This window comes from Bufo gargarizans, chromosome 9 (genome assembly GCF_014858855.1).
Source record: "Bufo gargarizans isolate SCDJY-AF-19 chromosome 9, ASM1485885v1, whole genome shotgun sequence".
NCBI classification, from domain to species: domain Eukaryota; kingdom Metazoa; phylum Chordata; class Amphibia; order Anura; family Bufonidae; genus Bufo; species Bufo gargarizans.
In genome coordinates this window covers 194,228,324-194,253,915 of record NC_058088.1, presented here as the reverse complement: position 1 = coordinate 194,253,915, position 25,592 = coordinate 194,228,324, and the positions used below count along the sequence as shown (strand labels likewise).

Here is a 25,592-nt window from a genome sequence, read left to right as displayed (position 1 = left end):
TTATGGGAAAATCTAAAATAAATAAATAAAATAATAAAATAACAAAGTAATAAAAGTAATAAAGCGCGCGGGTAGTGAGCGGTCGCTCTGCGCGCAGGAAGCTGGTACCTTGTTTTTCTTGATGAAAGGCCACAGTTTGCCGCGGGATTTGCCGGGGATCTTGGGGTCGCTCTTGACGTCCGCTCGGGTAATGGTGAGGCTGGTGTCCGACACCGTGCGCTTCATAGATTGGGTGAAGTCCTCAAAGTCCACTTCTCCAGGAGGCTCAAAGCCGGACTTGAAGGATTCTATCACCGTCTGGGAGTCCTGAGGAAGAGGATGAAGAGTCATGAGGGCAGAGGATGGGAAGAAGCTCAGCCCTAACGTGCTGTAAAACCGGCGAGAAGATGACGAGGGCCTGCGAGACCGCCGTCAGAGACACTGAAGGATAAGAAAGATGAAAAGCTAGAGGAGGGAGATGGTGGTGGAAGGGGAAGAGATGGTGGTGGAGAGAGAGGAAATGAAGGCAGAAAGAGGAAGTGTAGTGGTGGAAGGGGAAGAGATGGAAGGAAATGGAAGTAAAAGCTGAAGAGGCGGAGGTGGAAGGGAAGAGGCAGGGGTGGAAGGGTAGAGGCAGGGGTGGAAGGGTAGAGGCAGGGGTGGAAGGGAAGAGGCAGGGGTGGAAGGGTAGAGGCAGGGGTGGAAGGGTAGAGGCAGGGGTGGAAGGGTAGAGGCAGGGGTGGAAGGGTAGAGGCAGGGGTGGAAGGGTAGAGGCAGGGGTGGAAGGGTAGAGGCAGGGGTGGAAGGGTAGAGGCAGGGGTGGAAGGGTAGAGGCAGGGGTGGAAGGGAAGAGGTGGATGGGAAGAGGCAGGGGTGGAAGGGAAGAGGCAGGGGTGGAAGGGAAGAGGCAGGGGTGGAAGGGAAGAGGCAGGGGTGGAAGGGAAGAGGCAGGGGTGGAAGGGTAGAGGCAGGGGTGGAAGGGTAGAGGCAGGGGTGGAAGGGTAGAGGCAGGGGTGGAAGGGTAGAGGCAGGGGTGGAAGGGAAGAGGCAGGGGTGGAAGGGAAGAGGCAGGGTGGAAGGGAAGAGGCAGGGGTGGAAGGGAAGAGGCAGGGGTGGAAGGGAAGATTTGGAAGGGGTGGAAGGGAAGATTTGGAAGGGAAGAGGCAGAGGTGGAAGGGAAGATTTGGAAGGGAAGAGATGAAGGTGGAAGGACAGAGGTGCACAGGGGAGACAAGGCGATGCAATGGGAAGAGATGGCGGCATTAGGAGAAATGGTGGTGGTATAATGGGGCAGAGGGGGGAGAATAAGGAGGAAACGGAGGGAAGCAGGAGAGAAGAATAAAGAAGGAAATAGGAAGCAATGTAATGTAAATAAATCCTATGAGGGCCACGGGGGTCTATACGTGGCTGGTCAGTAATGTCCTGTCTCCTGGGGTAGGGCTGGCACCTTCCCCTCAGGTAACAGACCCCTGATCACAGGAGTCCCCGGTATGGCGGTCTTATCGTGCACTATGGTTCAGGAGCCATTACTGGAGCGGAATGTAATATGTGACACATGGAGGAGCAGCCGATAGCGGGACGCCTGGCAGAGGGCACAATGCCAGGCTCAGTGCCAGGACCCCACCCCCCTGGAGAGGTGCTCAAGGACAGCTGGAGAGCGGCGGGGTGACAGGAGCCTGGCGTGCGCCGTGTTTACGAACAGCGGTCGGATTAAGAGACTCTACCCTGTCATTATGGAATGGAAGACGTCTGCTGGGAATGACCCGGGGGAGGTTGTACTGGCTCTTCGAGGTGCAGTAATGGTTAACTGTTCATATGGGGGGGTTAAACGCCAAACTAAGGGTCTGCACCCAATCTCCTCCAGGTCTGCGCCCAATCTCCTCCAGGTCTGCGCCCAATCTCCTCCAGGAACGGAGAAAAAGCTGACATCTGACAACAACCTGCCCTGCGCCTCCCCAGCAGGGGGCGATGCCGAGCACGGACACAGGGGACGTGCCCTTTCTGCTGTTAATGCTTTCAGCTCCAGCAAAGTCTTTACACCGACATCTACAACTGCTGGGGTTTTGTGACAGTAGCAGAGCCTCCAGTCATCTGGCTGGATATGAGACAAGGGCCCCGAGGATGAAAGACGATGGTGATGGAGCCAGAACCTCTGCAGCCGATTAATCCTGCGCTGCGGATCCTCGCCAGTGATGTCATCCTCGCCATGCGTCCAGATCCGTGTGGAGCCAAGTGTCCCCCTGACGGGAGGAGGAGAGCGGGAGCCACATCTGCAGAGTGCTCTGCGGTTATGACGAGAGCGGCCATCTTAAAGGGGACAAGACCCCTGCATACAGGACACAGGCTGGAAAGGTCACCGATAGAGAGGAGCGAATCTCATATTTTGAAATTAGTTTGCGCTTCGTTTGGTGGTAAAAGCAGAATTGCGTTATAGAATCCGTTACCACGGACCATGGCGCAGTTCTATGACGGAATGCATAATGGAAGCGGGACGGATCCGTTTTGCAGCTGCCCATTGACTTCTTTTATGACGGAATGAATAACGGAATGTCTCTAAAGGCATAGAATTGCGTAATGGTTCGTGGTAATGGAATCTATAACGCAATTCTGCTTTTACCACCAAACGAAGCGCGAATGAATTTCATAACATCTCTAGTCACGGACATCTGCGGGGCCCTAACAGGAATGAGGGGCCACAGTCCCCACTACGCCGCTCACCCTGCGGTACTGTAAGGAATATCCTGTGCTTATTGCATGAGGGAGACTGATGAAAGGACTGCACTGTGGAAGGAACAAGGGCCACAGCAGCACAGAGCATTTCAGGAGAGGCGTGTGCTGATCATGTGGGAGATTGGCAGCAGGCTCTCCAGCAGCGCGGTACTGTGGCGTCCCGACCATCACATCATGTCCGCTCTATACTACATATCATACAGCTGAGGTGATCGCGTATTTACTATGAACAATAACAGCAGATGATGGGGGTGATGATCCCCTGACCTAATAACAGGAAGGCAGGAATCGCTGGCGCAACAGAAACCGGCTCAATGTTATTTTCCTCACCGATCGCCGTCACTTCCTCAGCAGCGTCCGCACCCGGCAGGATTTCCCAGATAAGAAGCCGCCGCACAAATGTCCACCGAGCGCTCAGGAAGGAAGCCGGAGGCCTGGCGCAGATACAGGTACATCAGCGAGGGGGCCCCAGCTGGGACAAGGCCGAGGTCACATGACAACCCCGCTACAATAATACACAGGGGCCCGGTGACAGCCCCGCTACAATAATACATAGGGGCCCGGTGAGAACCCTGCTACAATAATACACAGGGGCCCGGTGACAACCCCGCTACAATAATACATAGGGGCCCGGTGACAACCCTGCTACAATAATACACGGGGGCCCGGTGACAGCCCCGCTACAATAATACACAGGGGCCCGGTGACAACCCTGCTACAATAATACATGGGGGCCCGGTGACAACCCCGCTACAATAATACATAGGGGCCCGGTGACAACCCTGCTACAATAATACACGGGGGCCCGGTGACAGCCCCGCTACAATAATACACAGGGGCCCGGTGACAACCCTGCTACAATAATACACAGGGGCCCGGTGACAGCCCCGCTACAATAATACATAGGGGCCCGGTGACAACCCTGCTACAATAATACACAGGGGCCCGGTGACAGCCCCGCTACAATAATACATAGGGGCCCGGTGACAACCCCGCTACAATAATACATAGGGGCCCGGTGACAACCCTGCTACAATAATACACGGGGGCCCGGTGACAACCCTGCTACAATAATACATGGGGGCCCGGTGACAACCCCGCTACAATAATACATAGGGGCCCGGTGACAACCCCGCTACAATAATACAGAGGGGCCCGGTGACAACCCTGCTACAATAATACATGGGGGCCCGGTGACAACCCTGCTACAATAATACACAGGGGCCCGGTGACAGCCCCGCTACAATAATACACAGGGGCCCGGTGACAGCCCCGCTACAATAATACATAGGGGCCCGGTGACAACCCTGCTACAATAATACACAGGGGCCCGGTGACAGCCCCGCTACAATAATACACAGGGGCCCGGTGACAACCCTGCTACAATAATACATGGGGGCCCGGTGACAACCCTGCTACAATAATACATAGGGGCCCGGTGAGAACCCTGCTACAATAATACATAGGGGCCCGGTGAGAACCCTGCTACAATAATACATAGGGGCCCGGTGACAACCCTGCTACAATAATACATAGGGGCCCGGTGACAACCCTGCTACAATAATACATAGGGGCCCGGTGACAGCCCCGATACAATAATACATAGGGGCCCGGTGACAACCCTGCTACAATACATAGGGGCCCGGTGACAACCCCGCTACAATAATACACAGGGGCCCGGTGACAGCCCCGCTACAATAATACACAGGGGCCCGGTGACAACCCTGCTACAATAATACATAGGGGCCCGGTGACAACCCTGCTACAATAATACACAGGGGCCCGGTGACAACCCTGCTACAATAATACATAGGGGCCCGGCGACAGCCCCGCTACAATAATACATAGGGGCCCGGTGACAGCCCCGATACAATAATACATAGGGGCCCAGTGACAACCCCGCTACAATAATACACAGGGGCCCGGTGACAGCCCCGCTACAATAATACACAGGGGCCCGGTGACAGCCCCGCTACAATAATACACAGGGGCCCGGTGACAACCCTGCTACAATAATACACAGGGGCCCGGTGACAACCCTGCTACAATAATACATAGGGGCCCGGCGACAGCCCCGCTACAATAATACATAGGGGCCCGGTGACAGCCCCGATACAATAATACATAGGGGCCCGGTGACAACCCTGCTACAATAATACACAGGGGCCTGGTGACAGCCCCGCTACAATAATACACAGGGGCCCGGTGACAGCCCCGCTACAATAATACATAGGGGCCCGGTGAGAACCCTGCTACAATAATACACAGGGGCCCGGTGACAACCCTGCTACAATAATACATGGGGGCCCGGTGACAGTCCAGCTACAATAATACATAGGGGCCCGGTGACAGCCCCGCTACAATAATACATAGGGGCCCGGTGACAACCCTGCTACAATAATACACAGGGGCCCGGTGACAGCCCCGCTACAATAATACATAGGGGCCCGGTGACAGCCCCGCTACAATAATACATAGGGGCCCGGTGACAACCCTGCTACAATAATACATAGGGGCCCGGTGAGAACCCTGCTACAATAATACGCAGGGGCCCGGTGACAACCCTGCTATAATAATACATAGGGGCCCGGTGACAACCCTGCTACAATAATACATAGGGGCCCGGGGAGAACCCTGCTATAATAATACATAGGGGCCCGGTGACAACCCTTCTACAATACATAGGGGCCCGGTGACAACCCTGCTATAATACACAGGGGCCCGGTGACAACCCTGCTACAAAAATACATGAGATGTGTTTGGATTATTGCAGTGAAATCCTCTGTAAGCGGAACACGGCAGGGTACAGTATGGCAGCCATATAACCTGTACACCACATGAAGCTGTTTGAGCATGGCATTATTCAGTACTATATGGCAGCATTATTTAGACAGACAATATTCCTGGAAACATTTCTCACAGATCGCACTTGAGAAGGAGACACGACCGCCGGACATCAGGAGAAAGTCAGAAAGTAAGAATAAATCCCGGAAATGCACAAATAACTGATAGAGAAAATCCACTGACTGCATCCTGCAAAGATAAGAGGCCCCTGGACCCAGGCCGGGAATACACAGGGATGAGCGACCCCTATACAGCCTGTCTACAAAAACACTGGCGCCATATTGTATTCCTTATAGATCAGTGCATATGTGCACTCCAGAGCTGCACTCACTATTCTGCTGGTGCAGTCACTGTGTACATACATTACTTATCCTGTACTGATCCTGAGTTACATCCTGTATTATACCCCAGAGCTGCACTCACTATTCTGCTGGTGCAGTCACTGTGTACATACATTACTTATCCTGTACTGATCCTCAGTTACATCCTGTATTATACCCCAGAGCTGCACTCACTATTCTGCTGGTGCAGTCACTGTGTACATACATTACTTATCCTGTACTGATCCTGAGTTACATCCTGTATTATACTCCAGAGCTGCACTCACTATTCTGCTGGTGCAGTCACTGTGTACATACATTACTTATCCTGTACTGATCCTGACTTACATCCTGTATTATACTCCAGAGCTGCACTCACTATTCTGCTGGTGCAGTCACTGTGCACATACATTACTTATCCTGTACTGATCCTGGGTTACATCCTGTATTATACTCCAGAGCTGCACTCACTATTCTGCTGGTGCAATCACTGTGTACATACATTACTTATCCTGTCCTGAGTTACATCCTGTATTATACTCCAGAGCTGCACTCACTATTCTGCTGGTGCAGTCACTGTGTACATACATTACTTATCCTGTACTGATCCTGAGTTACATCCTGTATTATACTCCAGAGCTGCACTCACTATTCTGCTGGTGCAGTCACTGTGTACATACATCACTTATCCTGTACTGATCCTGAGTTACATCCTGTATTATACTCGAGAGCTGCACTCACTATTCTGCTGGTGCAGTCACTGTGTACATACATTACTTATCCTGTACTGATCCTGAGTTACATCCTGTATTATACTCCAGAGCTGCACTCACTATTCTGCTGGTGCAGTCACTGTGTACATACATTACTTATCCTGTACTGATCCTGAGTTACATCCTGTATTATACTCCAGAGCTGCGCTCACTATTCTGCTGGTGCAGTCACTGTGTACATACATTACTTATCCTGTACTGATCCTGGGTTACATCCTGTATTATACCCCAGAGCTGCACTCACTATTCTGCTGGTGCAGTCACTGTGTACATACATTACTTATCCTGTACTGATCCTGAGTTACATCCTGTATTATACTCCAGAGCTGCACTCACTATTCTGCTGGTGCAGTCACTGTGTACATACATCACTTATCCTGTACTGATCCTGAGTTACATCCTGTATTATACTCGAGAGCTGCACTCACTATTCTGCTGGTGCAGTCACTGTGTACATACATTACTTATCCTGTACTGATCCTGAGTTACATCCTGTATTATACTCCAGAGCTGCACTCACTATTCTGCTGGTGCAGTCACTGTGTACATACATTACTTATCCTGTACTGATCCTCAGATACATCCTGTATTATACTCCAGAGCTGCACTCACTATTCTGCTGGTGCAGTCACTGTGTACATACATTACTTATCCTGTACTGATCCTGAGTTACATCCTGTATTATACTCCAGAGCTGCACTCACTATTCTGCTGGTGCAGTCACTGTGTACATACATTACTTATCCTGTACTGGTCCTGAGTTACATCCTGTATTATACTCCAGAGCTGCACTCACTATTCTGCTGGTGCAGTCACTGTGTACATACATTACTTATCCTGTACTGATCCTGAGTTACATCCTGTATTATACTCCAGAGCTGCACTCACTATTCTGCTGGTGCAGTCACTGTGTACATACATCACTTATCCTGTACTGATCCTGAGTTACATCCTGTATTATACTCCAGAGCTGCACTCACTATTCTGCTGGTGCAGTCACTGTGTACATACATTACTTATCCTGTACTGATCCTGAGTTTTACATCAGACACGGAGGCTTCATATTGCTTTCTCTTCCTTTACTGATCACCATAGCAGCAAGGAGAAACAAAAAACAAATGCAAATGGTCACCATAGTAACCCATACGTCCCACCCCTACAGCCCCAATATAAGGCTGCGTCCAAGGTGGTACTTCCTCTTTCTTGCTGCTCACCAGATAAGTAACATGTTAATTTTATCTGCTGACTGCTCTATTCCCTAAGTGTTTTATTCGTTTTACTGTCTATTCCCCGGGTTATTTTCTTCCCTGGGGCTTGTTTTTGTTCCTCCCTTTAGGTGGGGTAGGTTTGCCGCAGCGATATATCTTTTATCCTGCTTCCTTGCCCCTTAGGTTTTTTCCCTGTCTGGGCAGCCTCTGCCTGCCCCAGTATCTCGGGGGCCTAATCGCGCGCAGCGTTTTCCCCTGGGACCCTCTCCTTTTGGGGCTCCGTTCGCTCCCTCTCTCCGCTCCTTTCTCCCCTGGGGAGTCTTACTTGGGGGTCCCTTTGTGCCTGGCAGGGTCGCTAGCCTTACCGCCATCTTTGCCTCCCCTGTGCTGGGCCACGCCCCCCGTCTTGCGCGCGTCTGCTGCACGGCTCGGCGGCTTTTTTCTCCCCACTTTCGCGCTCTTTGGCTGGCTGGAGCGAGATCTCGCGAGATCCGGCGGCCATTTTGGTTCCCGTTCCCGCGAGATCTCGCTTCCTCCGGTCTCCTGCGTGCCTGCTGCCGGTTCCTCTGTGTTAGCGCTCCGCTCCTCTCGCTCCTGGGGTGATTAACCCCTCAGTTATCTAGCGCGGCTTTCCTTTTGCCTCCGGCTCTCCTCCCAGCCCTCCTCCTACAGGTACCCTGTTTCCTTTGGCTTGACCAGCATGGACCCCTCTGCCCAATCCCCCCCCGCCCCCCTCCCTGGCAATGTTAGTCTCCCTGGCTCAGACTCACAGGCGCAGCTCATCCAGCGCTCTGTGTCTGATGCGATCCTACAGGCTATGGGTTCCATGTCCACTGTCTTGTCACAGACCATCTCCCAGGCCCTGTCTGCACACCCCCTAGCTGGGGCCAGACTTGCTCCCCCTGAGACTGCACAGCACTCGTTTGCTGCTGAACCTCCTGTTGGACAGGAGACAATGACCGGTGTGTTGATGACCACCCCAGACGACGCGCTGAGGTCGCGTAAGAGAGCTTGTCCCCGCCAGGCTGATAAATCGCGGGTGTGGAAACACGCTAGAGCCCTAGCGGATGCCGTCTCTGACTCGGATCTGGGTTCGGGCCCGGAGGATCCAGCAGAGGCTACTGATTTTTCTGAGGAGGATGACTCCCCTCGGGGTTCCGACCCCATTGCCACTCCCCCTGCTGTGCCTTTAACTAAGGATTCCTCCTTTGCCTCTGCTGACAATTTCCCTTTGGATTCCTCCGGGGCTCCCATGTTTGATCCTGAGGCCCTCCACCATCCCAGATCGGCGGAGTGGCTCCCCGATTCCCAAATTAGCAGTTACCTGGAGCATTGGGCCCGCCGTCCTCTGTCCAAGGAGGCGCGCAGTAAACTGCGGGCTGAGTGCCCTCGGCCCATTATACCCCATAAAGTCTGCGACACGCCCGTCGTGGATCCAAAGATGACCCAATTTTTGTCTAAGTCGGGGTGGAATGCCAAGAAGGGCTTGGACTCGGCCCTTAGAGGCTGCCAGGACAAGCTCCTGGATATTTTCGGTCCACTGGCAAAAATTATGGAGTTGGCGGAGTCCGCCAGACAAGAGGGTTCCCACATTGACCCTGAGGAGCTCACGGGCTGGGCCCAGCGGGCGATTTGCATCGCCGGGGGAACCAATGCGTCCCTATCTGTGGAAAGGCGCAAGGCCATCCTGCTTAGGATAGACCCCAAGCTCATTAATCTCGCCCAGACGGAGACGGGCAAAGAGGCGGAGGGCCTGCTTTTTGGGGACTCCTTTATAAAGGACCTCAGCCGCTTCGTCGGCACTTTTTCCGCTCTGGACAAGGCGCAGGCCACTATGCGCAAAGTCTTCCAGGGCCGGGTCTCTCACAGGGCCGGCAGCAACAGGGGCCGTCTGTCCGGCCGCTCCAGCACCCGAGGCAGGGGTGTATCCAGAGGCTCCTTCTCCCAGCGAGCTGCGTTTCAAGACCAGCGGTCTTCCCAGACGTTCTTCCCATCCAGAGGGGGACAATGGCGCTCCCGTTCCTTCCGAGGAAACACGGCTCCCCGCAAATCATCCGGTAAGTCAGACCCCGGACGGGGATTCTTCGGTACCTTATGTAGGGGGCAGACTTCGGCATTTTTTACACGCTTGGGAGCTAATTACATCAGACCCGTGGGTTCTGATGACGGTCAGGGGCTTCTCCATAGAGCTCATAGACACCCCTTGCTCAGTGCAACTCCCGCCGGCCTCTCTTCGGAGGGGATCGGACTCCGCTCGGGTGGACGAGGAGCTCTCTTCCCTTTTCCTCAAGGGGGCCATAGAGAGAGCCCACGGCCGCTCAAGGGGGGTGATAAGCAACATTTTCTTGGTCCAGAAGAAAGGGGGGCAGATGCGTCCCGTCATCAATCTCCGGGCGCTAAACAGCATCGTGCGGTACCGACACTTCAAGATGGAGGGCATCCATCTGCTTCGGGACCTCCTCTTCCCCGGGGATTGGCTCGTGAAGCTGGATCTGAAGGACGCGTACCTGACGGTCTCGGTGGCCCCCCACTCCAGGGATCTCCTTCGCTTCCTCTGGAAGGACGAGGTCTGGAGATTCACATGCCTTCCATTCGGCTTGTCGTCGGCTCCGTGGTGTTTCACCAAGCTCCTGCGTCCGGTCATGGCCTGGCTGAGGAGTCGCGGGGTGCGCCTCATAATATATCTGGACGACATCCTCCTGATGCATCAATCCAGATCGTCACTGCTGCAACACCTCCGATGGACGTCGGATCTCCTAGAGTCGCTCGGTTTCCTGCTCAACTTGGAGAAGTCTTGGCTCACTCCCTCCCAGAAGTTGGACTTCCTAGGATTCACAGTGGACTCGATCTCGGAATCCCTCAGCCTGCCGGGGGACAAGTTACGGTCCATTCGCAAGGAACTGCGACGGGCGTTGACCAGTGCCCACCTGTCCCTGCGTCATCTAGCCCGCATCATCGGCCTGCTAGCATCCTCCATACAGGCGGTCTTCCCGGCGCCGTTGCATTACCGGGCCCTACAGCGCTTGAAGATTGCGCACCTCCGCTCGGGGGCCTCCTTTGCGGACATGGTGGAATTGGATTCGGAGGCCAAAGAAGAGATCCGTTTGTGGATCGCCAATCTGGAAGCTTGGAACGGCAGGGCGATTTTTGGCTTCCAGCCGGAATTCACCATCGAATCGGATGCGAGCCTTCAGGGCTGGGGAGCGCACTGCGACGGGGTCTCCACCGGGGGACCTTGGTCGCAGGTCGAGACGCGCTTGCACATCAATGCCTTGGAGTTGCTGGCCGGCTCTTTGGCCGTCAAGAGTTTTACCAACGGTTTGGCCAATGCATGTATCCGTCTCCGGATGGACAATATTTCAGCGGTTCGCTACATCAACCGTTTGGGCGGAACCCAGTCTGCTACCCTGGCGGGGTTGGCGAAGGATTTTTGGGCGTATTGTCTCTCCAGGGACATCATGGTGCAGGCCGAGTACCTGCCGGGACTTCACAACGTGCGGGCGGATTGGAGTTCCCGCCATCTTACGGACGGCAGCGACTGGCAGTTGGACCCGTCGATTTTCTCGGAGGTGTCAGCCAGATGGGGACCCTTTTCCGTGGACTTGTTCGCCTCCCGGCTCAACGCTCACCTCCCTCGGTTCTACAGTTGGCGCCCGGATCCGGAGGCGATGGCGGCGGACGCGTTTCTGCAGGACTGGTCCTCCGACCTTCTCTATGCTTTTCCCCCATTCATGATGATTCCTCGGATGCTTCTCCAAGTGCGTCGCCATCGGGCGGAGTTGGTGGCGATAGTCCCGTTCTGGGACTCTCAGGTATGGTTCCCGTCTCTCCTGGAGCTTCTGGTGGACATTCCAGTCCTTCTGCCGAACCCGACCTCTCTCCTGCGCTGCCCTCAGGGGACTCCCCACCCCCTGCTCCTGGACGGATCCCTACGTTTGATGGCCTGCCGGCTCTCAGGACTCCAGGAGCGGTCGACGGAATTTCGGAGGCAGCTAGGCGCCTCTTGGACGACGCTTGGGCTCCCGGCACCCGAAAATCTTATCGGGCGGCCTGGCGAACTTGGGCTGGCTGGTGCCTGGAACGGGACCTGGATCCCGTTTCAGCTCCTGTAGCTCAGTTGCTTCAATTCCTCACCTCTCTTTTTGAAGGGGGTAAGGCTTACAGAACGATCAACCTTTTTCGTTCGGCGATTTCTTCGTCACATCTAGGGTTTGACGGCGTTCCGGCAGGACAGCATCCTTCCGTTTCGCGCCTCCTCCGAGGCGCGCGTCTATCTCGGCCTCCCCGCCCGAGGTTTTCTTCCACTTGGGATGTTTCCCTGGTGCTTACCTTTTTGTCCTCTTGGCCTACCAATGCTGACCTTTCCTTACGTCAGCTTTCCGCGAAGTTGCTCACGCTCTTTTGCTTAATTTCTTGTAAAAGAGTTTCTGATGTGCGGGCTCTGGACCACGACGCCAGGTCCTTCACCCCGGAGGGCGTGGCATTTAACATTTCAAGACGCACGAAGACGAACATCCGGGTCGTTTCGTACCCCAGCTTTCCGGCTTCCCCGGCCTTGTGTCCGGTAGCTTGTTTGAAAGAATACGAGGCCAGGACTCGTCCTCACAGGTCTCCGGCTGTGCCACAGTTGTTTCTCTCCATCCGTCACCCGTTCGGCCCGGTGACTAGCCCCACCTTGGCCCGTTGGTTGAAATGGGTTATGGCTCTTGCCGGTGTGGACACTTCGGTGTTTACAGCTCATTCGGCGCGCGGGGCGGCGTCTACCTCCTTGGCGGTCTCGGGGGCTCGCCTGGAGGACATCCTGAGATTGGCGGACTGGTCGAGTGCCTCCACTTTCCGTGAGTATTATTTCCGTCCTCCTCCTCATTTGTTTGATCCCTTGGTTAACCAGCTTTGAACTAGCAATATGAAGCCTCCGTGTCTGATGTAAAACTAACTGATTTTCCTAGTCTACGACGTAAAGTCATAGTTTTATTAAGACACGGAGGCGAATATTGCCCTCCCTTCCCTCCCCTGGGCTCTGGTAGTATGGGGGTGTGTTTGGCCTGTTAGCTGTATTTAGTGGGTAGGCCGGGTTTGAGCTGTTATACACTGTGAAGGTTCAGTTGTTCGCCATTATGTGCTCATGCTTGTATGTATGCTTACCATCGGCCTGGAACTCTGGTGTCCGCTGGAGATGGGTTTGGCTGGGCCATGACCTCGCTTTATCGGAGTTTATGTCTCTTGTTCTTTCAGGTTGAGTCTTCCTGCCCTGGATTGTTCCTGTTCTGGATGATGTTTTTCCTCCGGCTCCTGCTTCTTCCACGTTGGATTTGCTGAGAGTCTTGGATGTTGGTTCCGGTCCTTCCCCTGATGTGGATCCTGTCGCTGGAGAGTTCCTGCTTGGATTCTGAGGGTTTCGTTGGCGCGGATTGTTCTTTGAGTGTTCCGGAGTTGTTGTTCATCGGTTATTATGGACTGGTTCGCAGAGAAAGAGGAAGTACCACCTTGGACGCAGCCTTATATTGGGGCTGTAGGGGTGGGACGTATGGGTTACTATGGTGACCATTTGCATTTGTTTTTTGTTTCTCCTTGCTGCTATGGTGATCAGTAAAGGAAGAGAAAGCAATATTCGCCTCCGTGTCTTAATAAAACTATGACTTTACGTCGTAGACTAGGAAAATCAGTTAGTTACATCCTGTATTATACTCCAGAGCTGCACTCACTGTTCTGCTAGGACTTGGCCTCTTACCTGTTTCCCGTTGATGGATTCTGCGGATTTCGTGATCCCGTCCAGACATTTCCCGATGATGGGGATCACCTGGCGGTCTATTTCTGCGTAGGATTTCAGCGACTCGCCCAGCCTTGATATCCTCTTTTCCTCCATGTCTTGCAGTTTCTGGGGGGGGGGCAGTAAATGTGAAGACTGATGTTAGTTTTCAGTTCACCTCCTCCTGCTCCCACAGCTGAGGGTTTGTTACTGTTGTATGCAGTCTAGACAATCCTTTGTAAGCTGCAGACTGATACATTTTACCTGCACTGACACACTGTAACAAACCATGGACCTGATGTAGACAATTGGGCAGGAATGGCTGCTTGTATATAATGGGTGAGGGGCAGGAAGCTGAGGTTTGGGATTCGGCGAGGGGGCGGAGTCACCTGGAAGATGGCGGGGATGTGCGTGTGGTAGTGCTCCTGCTGCTCGTGGTTGAACTTCTGTAAGACGGACGAGTAATCTCCTTTGCTGTCGTCGGCCATCTGGTGACGTATCTGCGCTTGCTGCCGCGCCTGCGGATACAAAGAGCCGGATCAGACGCTGCCTCCGGAATATACAGATAATGTAAATGGACCCCCAATAATCGGAGAGCGGGGGAGGGGAGCCGCGGGGCCTGGAGGTGCAATCTCCCATACAGGTTGTCACCCAGCTTTCCCAGACCTCAGTGGAACATTGTAGTCGGCTTGGCCACGTGCACAGGTAACCGGCACCATCAGATAATCGCGGAAACTTCCAGAGTGCGCCAAGACGTCTCCGAGGGGGCCGGAGAGCACGGACCATGGGGGTCATAGACAGAAGGCAATGAGGTCTCACATACACAGAGGATGATGGGGGTTATACAGTATATAGAAGCAGCAGAAAATGAAGTGACATATACAAAGACTATGGGGGTTATATATACAAGGAGCAGACATTGAGGTCACATATACAAAAAGAGCATGATGGGGGTCATATATACCAGCAGCAATGAGGTCACGCATACAAAGGGAGGATGATGGGGGTCAAATGTACATCCAGGGGGGCAATATGATCATGCAAGCACATACAAAGTGCGGACGATGGGGGTGACACACTCAAGTGGTGGATGATGGGGGGGATCACATGACACTTGCTCTGGATCGCGCTGTCCCGGAGGATACACCTTCCTTGGCCTCTTCATTACAGAGGCTCTGGTGACGTCATCGGTAGGAATATCTGTCACTCGTCACATCACCGCCTGTACACAACGACCCAGCTTTCCCAGGTGGAGAACTTGGGAACCTGGGGCTCTCCAGCTGCTGAAAAACTACAACTTCCAGCATGCCCTGACAGCCACATGCTAGGAGTTGTAGTCTGGCAACCATCCCTCTGCCCGTTGTGGTGCATATGGCAGCTGTCACTCAGCTTTCCTCAGACCGTAAAGAGCTGATAAATCTGCTGCACACCTCTGTCTGTGGATGTGTCAGTCTTCACTGCAGTGCTGACATTCTAGAGAACAGAACTTGTGGCGCCTCCGATAATGAATCGCATCCACGGCTGCGGTGCGACCCATCACACATCGGACAGGACGGGGTAGAATCTTCCAGACGTCTGCCGCTGCTCGGTGTCTGGACTCATGAGGTCGCACGGGATTAAACTCCCACCTATCCAGACACATACAATCCTCTGCTCGCATTCCGTTCTCAGGGAGAAGAGGCCAAAATGTTAAACGTCCAGGATGGAAAAAAACACTTGAAACTGCTAAACTGACACTAAATATGTCAGGGAGATCGTTTTGATACAGGCAGATGAGAACTGTGTGTCTGAACAACAACTCTCAACATCCCACGATTCAGGCTAGAGCTGAATCGTGGGATTTTAGCTGAATGGCTGGCAGATGGTCCATGCAGAGACCCAATGCTTCTAATCACCCAGCTTTCCCAGACACAGATACAAGTAACAGACGTCCGAACGATAACGATCAATCCCGGAGTTCTGTTCTATTAGTTGTGCCTGTTCCTGGAAAATCTGGGTGACAACCAACATGGCTGCCATTACAGCTCCCACAGGGGGTGAGCACCCAACATTCCCTACTCATTCATTCTCCATGTAGTGCCCTCACTGGTGACACATCGTTACAATGTATCAGGAGGCTGAACGCACACGGCCAGTGATTCACCAGAAAAATCCAGCAGCCATTCCTCACCGTATGCGGTCGTGGTTACAATGTATCTCTCTGGTGACACTTGGTTACAATGTATCTCTCCGGTGACACATGGTTACAATGTATCTCTCCGGTGACATATGGTTACAATGTATCTCCCCCAGTGACACATGGTTACAATGTATCTCTCCGGTGACACGTGGTTACAATGTGTTTCTCCGGTGACACTTGGTTACAATGTATCTCCCCGGTGACACGTGGTTACAATGTATCTCCCCGGTGACACGTGGTTACAATGTATCTCTCCGGTGACACGTGGTTACAATGTATCTCTCCGGTGACACTTGGTTACAATGTATCTCTCCGGTGACACTTGGCTACAATGTATCTCTCCGGTGACACTTGGCTACAATGTATCTCTCCGGTGACACTTGGCTACAATGTATCTCTCTGGTGACACTTGGCTACAGTGTATCTCTCTGGTGACACTTGGCTACAGTGTATCTCTCTGGTGACACTTGGCTACAGTGTATCTCTCTGGTGACACTTGGCTACAGTGTATCTCTCTGGTGACACTTGGCTACAGTGTATCTCTCTGGTGACACTTGGCTACAGTGTATCTCTCTGGTGACACTTGGCTACAGTGTATCTCTCTGGTGACACTTGGCTACAGTGTATCTCTCTGGTGACACTTGGCTACAGTGTATCTCTCTGGTGACACTTGGATACAGTGTATCTCTCTGGTGACACTTGGATACAGTGTATCTCTCCGGTGACACTTGGATACAGTGTATCTCTCCGGTGACACTTGGATACAGTGTATCTCTCTGGTAGCACGTGGTTACAATGTGTCTCTCCGGTGGCACGTGGTTACAATGTATCTCTCTGGTAACACTTGGATACAGTGTATCTCTCCGGTGACACATTGTTGCCATGTATGGCTTCCCATCTACATGACAACATCCTTGGTTCCAGCCTCGCTCGTGTATTTTCTCTACGTTACCACCACCGCCGAGGTGTCGCGGGAACGTCTCCATGGCAACAGCTTTGCTGACCATCATGGCTTAGTGTACGTCTAGCACAGCCAGCAGAGACATATGCACAGACAGGCGGAGGGGGAGACCGGCAGCCCAAATATTTACTGTCACATCCCGGCTGCGGAGGAAGCGCAGAGCGGCCGCTCGCGGCATTACACCGCTACCAGCGATTCTGATCTGTGCGAGGCAGCCCAGGCAGGTGGATTTAACCCTTGTGGATAATGATGTGTTTTAGGTAGACGCTTATCTCCGTATTATCATCCTATGCCTTGGCTTCCTGGATCAGATATCAGATTGTACCAAGGGTGTCAGTCAGGAGTCCAGGAAAGCTGAGTCACAAGCGAGGAGGGAGCCGTAATGGCCGACATGGAGGTGGTCACCCAACTGACCAGAACGGTTTTACTGCGCCCTGTTTATATCTGTAGCTGGGAAAGCTGGGTGACCATGAATCCTGAATGGTAAATGTACCTACCCATAAAGATCATCTGCTGTGGATCTGAGAAAAGCTGGATGACAGCCCCTGCGTTATGATGATCACCATATTGTCACCCAGCTTTCCCAGAAACAGAACGGCTGTAAACGACTGGAGATTTTACTGGTTGTGGAGGGAGGGGGCTCACAGACCAGTGAATTCTCCTTTACCTCTCACGTGAGGCCGCTTATCTCTAAACACCTGCCTAATTATCCCTGTGTGCAGATCAGCGGCACCCCGGCTGGGGCTGAATGGCGCCCATTATGTGCAGGAGGTAATGCCCGCTTTGTCCTGGCCGGGGCCTGATCTGTGACCAAGGAAATCACGGGCCCCCAAATCCTGCTTTGTGCCAGCGGCCGGGAGGAAGCAATACGGGCATGTGGAGTGGGAACCTGCAGCTTCATCTGCATACCAATGCCCGGCATGCCCGCGCCGGCTGCCAACTCTGTGATTTAGCAGCGTCCAAGCCAACATCTGGTCGGACACTTGAAAGGCAGCACAAGATCTCAATGGCACAAGGCGGTGCGGGCGGGTTCCCGAAAACTGGAGGTGTCAGGGGGTGTGGGAACGCTGAGCAACTCGCATTGTGATTATATAATGGGTACCCGTCACTGCCAGCCCGGGCACCAGGCGCTTACTGCAAAGCAGGATTTAAAGGGCCAGTTACACATAAAATCTGCAGCTTATAACGGAGCAGGAGCGGCGATCACAGATGGAAGTGAACGTCTCAGCCCTGGAGATAGGCGACATGTAGTAGTTGTCATGGGGCAGGGAGGTTTCTGCTGAGTGAACTGGCTCCACACCCAGCTTTCCTAGAGTCTTAAAGGGGCAGATCTACCCATTTATTGTCATGGAGGGCTGTAACACTGGGTGCCAGCCCCTATGCAGTGGTAATGACAGTCCTTCAGCTTGTAACCCAGCTTTCCCCACAAACAGATAAAACATCGGATAAAAAAAAAAAAGTCTTCTGAATAATTAACCAGGCAGTTGCTGGAATCGGTCATAGTAAATGAGATAGATAAAGAGGAGCAGGGTCTCACAGCAGCACAGAGCAATTCAGGAAAGGAGTTAACCAGTGATAGCTGTCTACACCCGGGCACTAGGACCCTGTAAGGATGCTCCCACCTAAAGCCTCGTCACCAGCAGTTATGTGCCTCGTTTGTGACCGCAGCGACATCCGTTCGCTAATTACCAGAATGTCTTTAATTAAAGAGACCTAGATTCAGACGACACAGGATTAAAGGGGGACGATCCTCCCGGATTAAAGCCTCCACTGCTGCACCACTGGAGACCCCTGTGCCTGGCATCACCTTCAGCTCAGCCCCTGCGCAGGCGGAGCGCATCTGTCTCTACAGTGTATGGGCAGAGCTCGAGGGGCGCTCTAGGCGCCGGGCAGAGCTCGAGGGGCGCCCTGGGCGCCGGGCAGAGCTCGAGGGGCGCCCTGGGCGTCGGGCAGAGCTGGAGGGGCGCCCTGGGCGCCGGGCAGAGCTGGAGGGGCGCTCTAGGCGCCGGGCAGAGCTCGAGGGGCGCTCTAGGCGCCGGGCAGAGCTCGAGGGGCGCTCTAGGCGCCGGGCAGACCTCGAGGGGCGCTCTAGGCGCCGGGCAGAGCTCGAGGGGCGCTCTAGGCGCCGGGCAGAGCTCGAGGGGCGCTCTAGGCGCCGGGCAGAGCTCGAGGGGCGCTCTAGGCGCCGGGCAGAGCTCGAGGGGCGCTCTAGGCGCCGGGCAGAGGTGGAGGGGCGCCCTGGGCGCCGGGCAGAGCTGAAGCGGCGCCCTGGGCGCCGGGCAGAGCTGGAGCGGCGCCCTGGGCGCCGGGCAGAGCTGGAGGGGCGCTCTAGACGCCGGGCAGCCAGCACTGATAGGACTACAGATTTCAGTCCCTGAGAGTTTTCATTCACGTACAGCAAGCAGACCTCTTGAAAACAGTGAAGAATTCAAACACGATGGCTCTAAAACTTTCCAGGACTTACGTATAAGCGTTTGTCCCATCACTGCCGATGCAACTGGTGGTGACGGCTGGAGACATTTACGGGCAAGACGCGGCTGATCACATGATCTCACAAAAGCGAGCGGCTTGTGAGGAGCGGGGAAAGTGCGAGGAGCTAAGATTAGCAGCCAGCGAGCTGTGCGGGGTCTCTGAGGGAAATCTCACCGTGCCGCCTGCTCTACTGCATAATTAATGGCCATAAATAGTTAATGTGGAGCAGGGGGCGCCCTGTGATCCTGCAATGGAGCTCTCCAGCGCAGCGGGCGGGTCACTGCGGGGAGGCATGTAAATACCCGCCGGGACGTGTCATGCCGCATCTCGCTCGCTACAGTTACATCAGAGATGCCAGGATGACCACACACCGGACGCAATGAGTCCTATCAGCCCCGGAAAATCTGGGGGACAACCAATATGGCCGCCATTACAGCTCCCACAGGTGCTTTCTAAAGCGGCGTACGGTTCAGGACTGTGGATGAGCTGCCACACTAGTCATATTGGTGCAATCTATCCACCCAGTCTTCCTTGTGCTGCCTCATTCCTAGAACCATCCATCAGGGGGCGCTGCTCACCAGACTGTCATATACTGGGCACCACAGAGCCGTATACTATCCAAATATCTGTAGAGGAGGAGATAAACCCCGCCACCCGACCCTAGGAAAGTCCCTGACTATTCCGGATCATCGGACACATGATGAGGCCGGCGGTTTCATCTCCTGCACTGCAGAGTGTAAGCTCCTGGGGTCAGCGTTATAATCTCTGGGCTGTATTCAAGCCCCCTGTATGTTGCTGCTATATATAGAGATCACTGCCGCCCCCCGCAGCTGCTGGGAAGCCTCATGTCACAGGAGCGGCGTCTCTGCGGAGCCTCGGATGTGGTTACCCCCCACCACACGTCATCGCCATCTCTACTGCATGTCACACAGCGCGAGCAAGTCAAAACTGTCCCTCTCTGCTTGCTGGAAGTGAATGTTAACAACCGTCCTGACCTAGTCCACAGTGTTACAAATGATTTTCTCTCATGCCCAGAACTCTGCACTGACACACTGTAACACAACCCTCTGCTGTTTTAGGCAGGACGAGGACAGGAAAGATTGTCTTCATTCACAGCAAGCAGGAATCTGTTGAGGAAAGCCTCAGATAATTACAATAAACTGAACAGTTTGTAATTCATTACAATGCCATCTGTGCTTGCAGTCAGTGAATGTGGAAGGTCTTGTTTACATGATGCAACTGTACATGCTGCAGCAATGAGTGATGGCGGAGTCATGTGGCCAGTGCACAATCCGAGTGATTATCTGGCAGCGGCGGCGGGAACAATGGCGTCTTACATGCTCTTCATCAGGGTTTATGTAACTCCAGGGGGTCACATGCTGCGTCCCCAGCAGAACTGGCCGCTATTCATAGACAGAGATACAGATCGGGGGAGGGGGCACCGCCAACGCCATCATTATCATAACCTCCTCGCAAACTGTACTTCTTACAGATACCAGATTACAATGCCAGGAGGCAAGAAGCATCTTCACCCGACCACACGCCCGACAATAACATGATCTGGATGAATCGGCCGTGCACACTGCAAGACATGCGTCTGTGCGGTGCAGCCTGTGAAGGATAACCTGTGCGTCTGTGCGGTGCAGCCTGTGCGGGAAAACCTGTGCGGTGCAGCCTGTGCGGGAAAACCTGTGCGGTGCAGCCTGTGCGGGAAAACCTGTGCGGTGCAGCCTGTGCGGGAAAACCTGTGCGGTGCAGCCTGTGAAGGATAACCTGTGCGTCTGTGCGGTGCAGCCTGTGAAGGATGACCTGTGCGTCTGTGCGGTGCAGCCTGTGCAGGATAACCTGTGTCTCTGTGCGGTGCAGCCTGTGCAGGATAACCTGTGTCTCTGTGCGGTGCAGCCTGTGCAGGATAACCTGTGTCTCTGTGCGGTGCAGCCTGTGAAGGATAACCTGTGTCTCTGTGCGGTGCAGCCTGTGCAGGATAACCTGTGTCTCTGTGCGGTGCAGCCTGTGCAGGATAACCTGTGTCTCTGTGCGGTGCAGCCTGTGAAGGATAACCTGTGTCTCTGTGCGGTGCAGCCTGTGCAGGATAACCTGTGTCTCTGTGCGGTGCAGCCTGTGAAGGATAACCTGTGTCTCTGTGCGGTGCAGCCTGTGCAGGATAACCTGTGTCTCTGTGCGGTGCAGCCTGTGAAGGATAACCTGTGTCTCTGTGCGGTGCAGCCTGTGCAGGATAACCTGTGTCTCTGTGCGGTGCAGCCTGTGCAGGATAACCTGTGTCTCTGTGCGGTGCAGCCTGTGAAGGATAACCTGTGTCTCTGTGCGGTGCAGCCTGTGCAGGATAACCTGTGTCTCTGTGCGGTGCAGCCTGTGCAGGATAACCTGTGTCTCTGTGCGGTGCAGCCTGTGAAGGATAACCTGTGTCTCTGTGCGGTGCAGCCTGTGCAGGATAACCTGTGTCTCTGTGCGGTGCAGCCTGTGCAGGATAACCTGTGTCTCTGTGCGGTGCAGCCTGTGCAGGATAACCTGTGTCTCTGTGCGGTGCAGCCTGTGCAGGATAACCTGTGTCTCTGTGCGGTGCAGCCTGTGCAGGATAACCTGTGTCTCTGTGCGGTGCAGCCTGTGCAGGATAACCTGTGTCTCTGTGCGGTGCAGCCTGTGCAGGATAACCTGTGTCTCTGTGCGGTGCAGCCTGTGCAGGATAACCTGTGTCTCTGTGCGGTGCAGCCTGTGCAGGATAACCTGTGTCTCTGTGCGGTGCAGCCTGTGCAGGATAACCTGTGTCTCTGTGCGGTGCAGCCTGTGCAGGATAACCTGTGTCTCTGTGCGGTGCAGCCTGTGCAGGATAACCTGTGTCTCTGTGCGGTGCAGCCTGTGCAGGATAACCTGTGTCTCTGTGCGGTGCAGCCTGTGCAGGATAACCTGTGTCTCTGTGCGGTGCAGCCTGTGCAGGATAACCTGTGTCTCTGTGCGGTGCAGCCTGTGCAGGATAACCTGTGTCTCTGTGCGGTGCAGCCTGTGCAGGATAACCTGTGTCTCTGTGCGGTGCAGCCTGTGCAGGATAACCTGTGTCTCTGTGCGGTGCAGCATGTGCAGGATAACCTGTGTGTCTGTACTGTGCAGGATAACCTGTGTGTCTGTACTGTGCAGGATAACCTGTGTGTCTGTACTGTGCAGGATAACCTGTGTGTCTGTACTGTGCAGGATAACCTGTGTGTCTGTGTGGTGCAGCCTGTGTGTCTGTGCGTCGCAGCCTGTGCAGGATAACCTGTGTCCCTGTGCGGTGCAGCCTGTGCAGGATAACCTGTGTGTCTGTGCAGTGCAGCCTGTGCAGGATACTCTGTGCAATCAGTCAACACACAGGAATTTTTACATGGGACGGTTCATTCACCCCACTTGTTGCCCCGCCTGCTAGTCACATGACCCCATGCTAACAATAGGACTTTAAACTCACTTTCTCCACATCGGCCTTCGTGACATTGATGTCAGCGTCCATCCTCTCGAAGTACTGCTGCGCCCGGTCCGCCTCCTTACAGTCCCGCTCAAACCTTCTCTTACTCTAAGAGAAAAAAATTAAAAATTAAATTTATAAATATATGTATAAACGAGTCCTGGAAGATCCTCTTCTCCTACCCTGGCGCCCCCTTGTGGCAACATCAGGCTGCCGTCATCTTTATATGTTCTTATCCAGCTCCTCAGGGGCAGGGCTTAGATAATATTGGCTCAGGCACCTCCACCCTCAAGCTCAGGGGTGGAGCATGACGCAACCACTTCCTGTCTGATACGGCAGATCTTTACAAGGAGCCATGAAGTTTCTGAAAATTCTAATTACATCGTCCCTTTATCTTTTGCTTGAAAATATAGGTAGATCAAAAGGAAAGCCATAAGAGTTGTCACCCAGCTTTCCCAGGCTCCTGTAAATCTGCGTAGGTATACTTTAAGACATCTTTGGGGGAGTTGCTTACATGAGACATGTAAGGACATGAGGTGGGGGGTTATTAATCATTGCAGGAAATGGCTTTTAGAGGAAGTGCAGTCATCATGGCAGAATGCGGTCAGCCGAGGACTGTCACTAAGCGTCCTGGAGGTTAAGCCGGGGGAGTTCCGCTTCTCTGTCAGGAGTTCACCTCCGTGCACGTGGTGCGATTCTAGAGATAAAGTCAAACGCAACTTCACAAGATGCGTTCCTGAGAAGAAACAAGCGCGGGTATGATAGGACGTGTAGTCCAACCCCGTCCTAACTTGATTTTATAGATCTGACTTCATGTACCGCATCGCCCCCTGCGGGTTCACTGTCTGCACAATGAATGCTTTGCTGATGCGAAGTCGCGGATTTGAAGAAACTAAAAATAAAAGAAGAAACTGAATGGTCCAGAAAGCATTGGAGCAGGGCTCGGTGCATTGTGGGATCTTGGCGATGGAATCAGGAATGTGCGGCGGGAGGAGCCGCTGATCAGAGGAGCCGCTGATCCAGCTCAATGACTGGAGTCAAACATCCGGCGGATCCTGAAAGACGAGATCCAGTCCACGCTGCATCCAGTGCAGGGGACGCCCAGGGCAGATCCTCGTCCGCGTCACCAATCATAAATCAGCACTACACTGGCCCCCCATGTAAAGGAGTCCCAGGATGGCCCCCCATGTAAAGGAGTCCCAGGATGGCCCCCCATGTAAAGGAGTCCCAGGATGGCCCCCCATGTAAAGGAGTCCCAGGATGGCCCCCCATGTAAAGGAGTCCCAGGATGGCCCCCCATGTAAAGGAGTCCCAGGATGGCCCCCCCATGTAAAGGAGTCCCAGGATGGCCCCCCCATGTAAAGGAGTCCCAGGATGGCCCCCCATGTAAAGGAGTCCCAGGATGGCCCCCATGTAAAGGAGTCCCAGGATGGCCCCCCCATGTAAAGGAGTCCCAGGATGGCCCCCCATGTAAAGGAGTCCCAGGATGGCCCCCCCATGTAAAGGAGTCCCAGGATGGCCCCCCCATGTAAAGGAGTCCCAGGATGGCCCCCCATGTAAAGGAGTCCCAGGATGGCCCCCCATGTAAAGGAGTCCCAGGATCTCCGCTGTAAGTAAGAGGATGACCTCTAATGTTCTCAGAGTTTACATTTATTACCATATCAAGATCTCTGCCTGCTGCCAGTGAATGAGAACTTAAGGACTTGATATCATGCATCAGCGCAGGTAAATCATTTCAGGCTGAACTCAGAGCAGTTTACCTGTCGACAATGGATTTACCTGTATGTCGCTGAGGTTTTTTTTTACAATTGTATCCAATATGGACAAATTTTGGACCTGCACGGATACATTGTAACAGAGTAGGAGATGAGGCTGATGGAATTAGATACAGCATCACCTGTCAGAAGACCATCCTCCTCCTCATCATCATCTGACCTCTTCCCTAAACAACCTACAGTCATGTGACCCTGGTACTCAGTGGTGATCTTTGACCCAGCCCTCCCGTACTCACCGACTCCAGCTGCTTCCAGCAGGTCTCCATGTGCTGCTGAGCCTTGCGACCCTCATGGAAGTGCTGCCAGAGGAAAGAGACAGACATTACAAGGAAATACAAGAATCAGAGACAAGAAGATGAGTCCAGAGGCTTCAAAGTGGCCATGAGCCACTCCAGAGAAAACATAACCGACACAATGCAACAAAAAATCAGCTCTGTGACAGCTGAGCCTCAGCCACATTGATGTGCAAAGCTATAGTATACATACTGTAGTTATACAAAGCTGAGTAACTGTATTATCCTCCAGAGCTGCACTCACTATTCTGCTGGTGCAGTCACTATGTACATACATTACTTATCCTGTACTGATCCTGAGTAACATCCTGTATTATACTCCAGAGCTGCACTCACTATTCTGCTGGTGCGGTCACTGTGTACATACATTACTTATCCTGTACTGATCCTGAGTAACATCCTGTATTATACTCCAGAGCTGCACTCAATATTCTGCTGGTGCAGTCACTGTGCACATACATTACTTATCCTGTACTGATCCTGAGTTACATCCTGTATTATACTCCAGAGCTGCACTCACTATTCTGCTGGTGCAGTCACTGTATACATACATTACTTATCCTGTACTGATCCTGAGTTACATCCTGTATTATACCCCAGAGCTGCACTCACTATTCTGCTGGTGCAGTCACTGTGTACATACATTACTTATCTTGTACTGATTCTGAGTTACATCCTGTATTATACTCCAGAGCTGCACTCACTATTCTGCTGGTGCAGTCACTGTGTACATACATTACTTATCCTGTACTGATCCTGAGTTACATCCTGTATTATACTCCAGAGCTGCACTCACTATTCTGCTGGTGCAGTCACTGTGTACATACATTACTTATCCTGTACTGATCCTGAGTT

At 53.3% G+C, this 25,592-nt stretch overlaps 1 protein-coding gene across 1 annotated transcript in view; it reads right to left on the bottom strand.

The window, feature by feature from the left end:
* FNBP1 (formin binding protein 1) overlaps positions 1–25,592 on the bottom strand; it is a 108,148-nt gene that overhangs the window by 12,896 nt on the left and 69,660 nt on the right. Inside the window, exons 6-10 of the mRNA XM_044269073.1 lie at positions 24,681–24,743; positions 22,673–22,777; positions 13,993–14,121; positions 13,586–13,732; positions 109–306 (exon numbers count right to left, since the gene is read on the bottom strand). Of these exons, the coding sequence (XP_044125008.1) occupies positions 109–306; positions 13,586–13,732; positions 13,993–14,121; positions 22,673–22,777; positions 24,681–24,743 (642 nt within the window). The remainder of the gene's footprint in view (positions 1–108; positions 307–13,585; positions 13,733–13,992; positions 14,122–22,672; positions 22,778–24,680; positions 24,744–25,592) is intronic.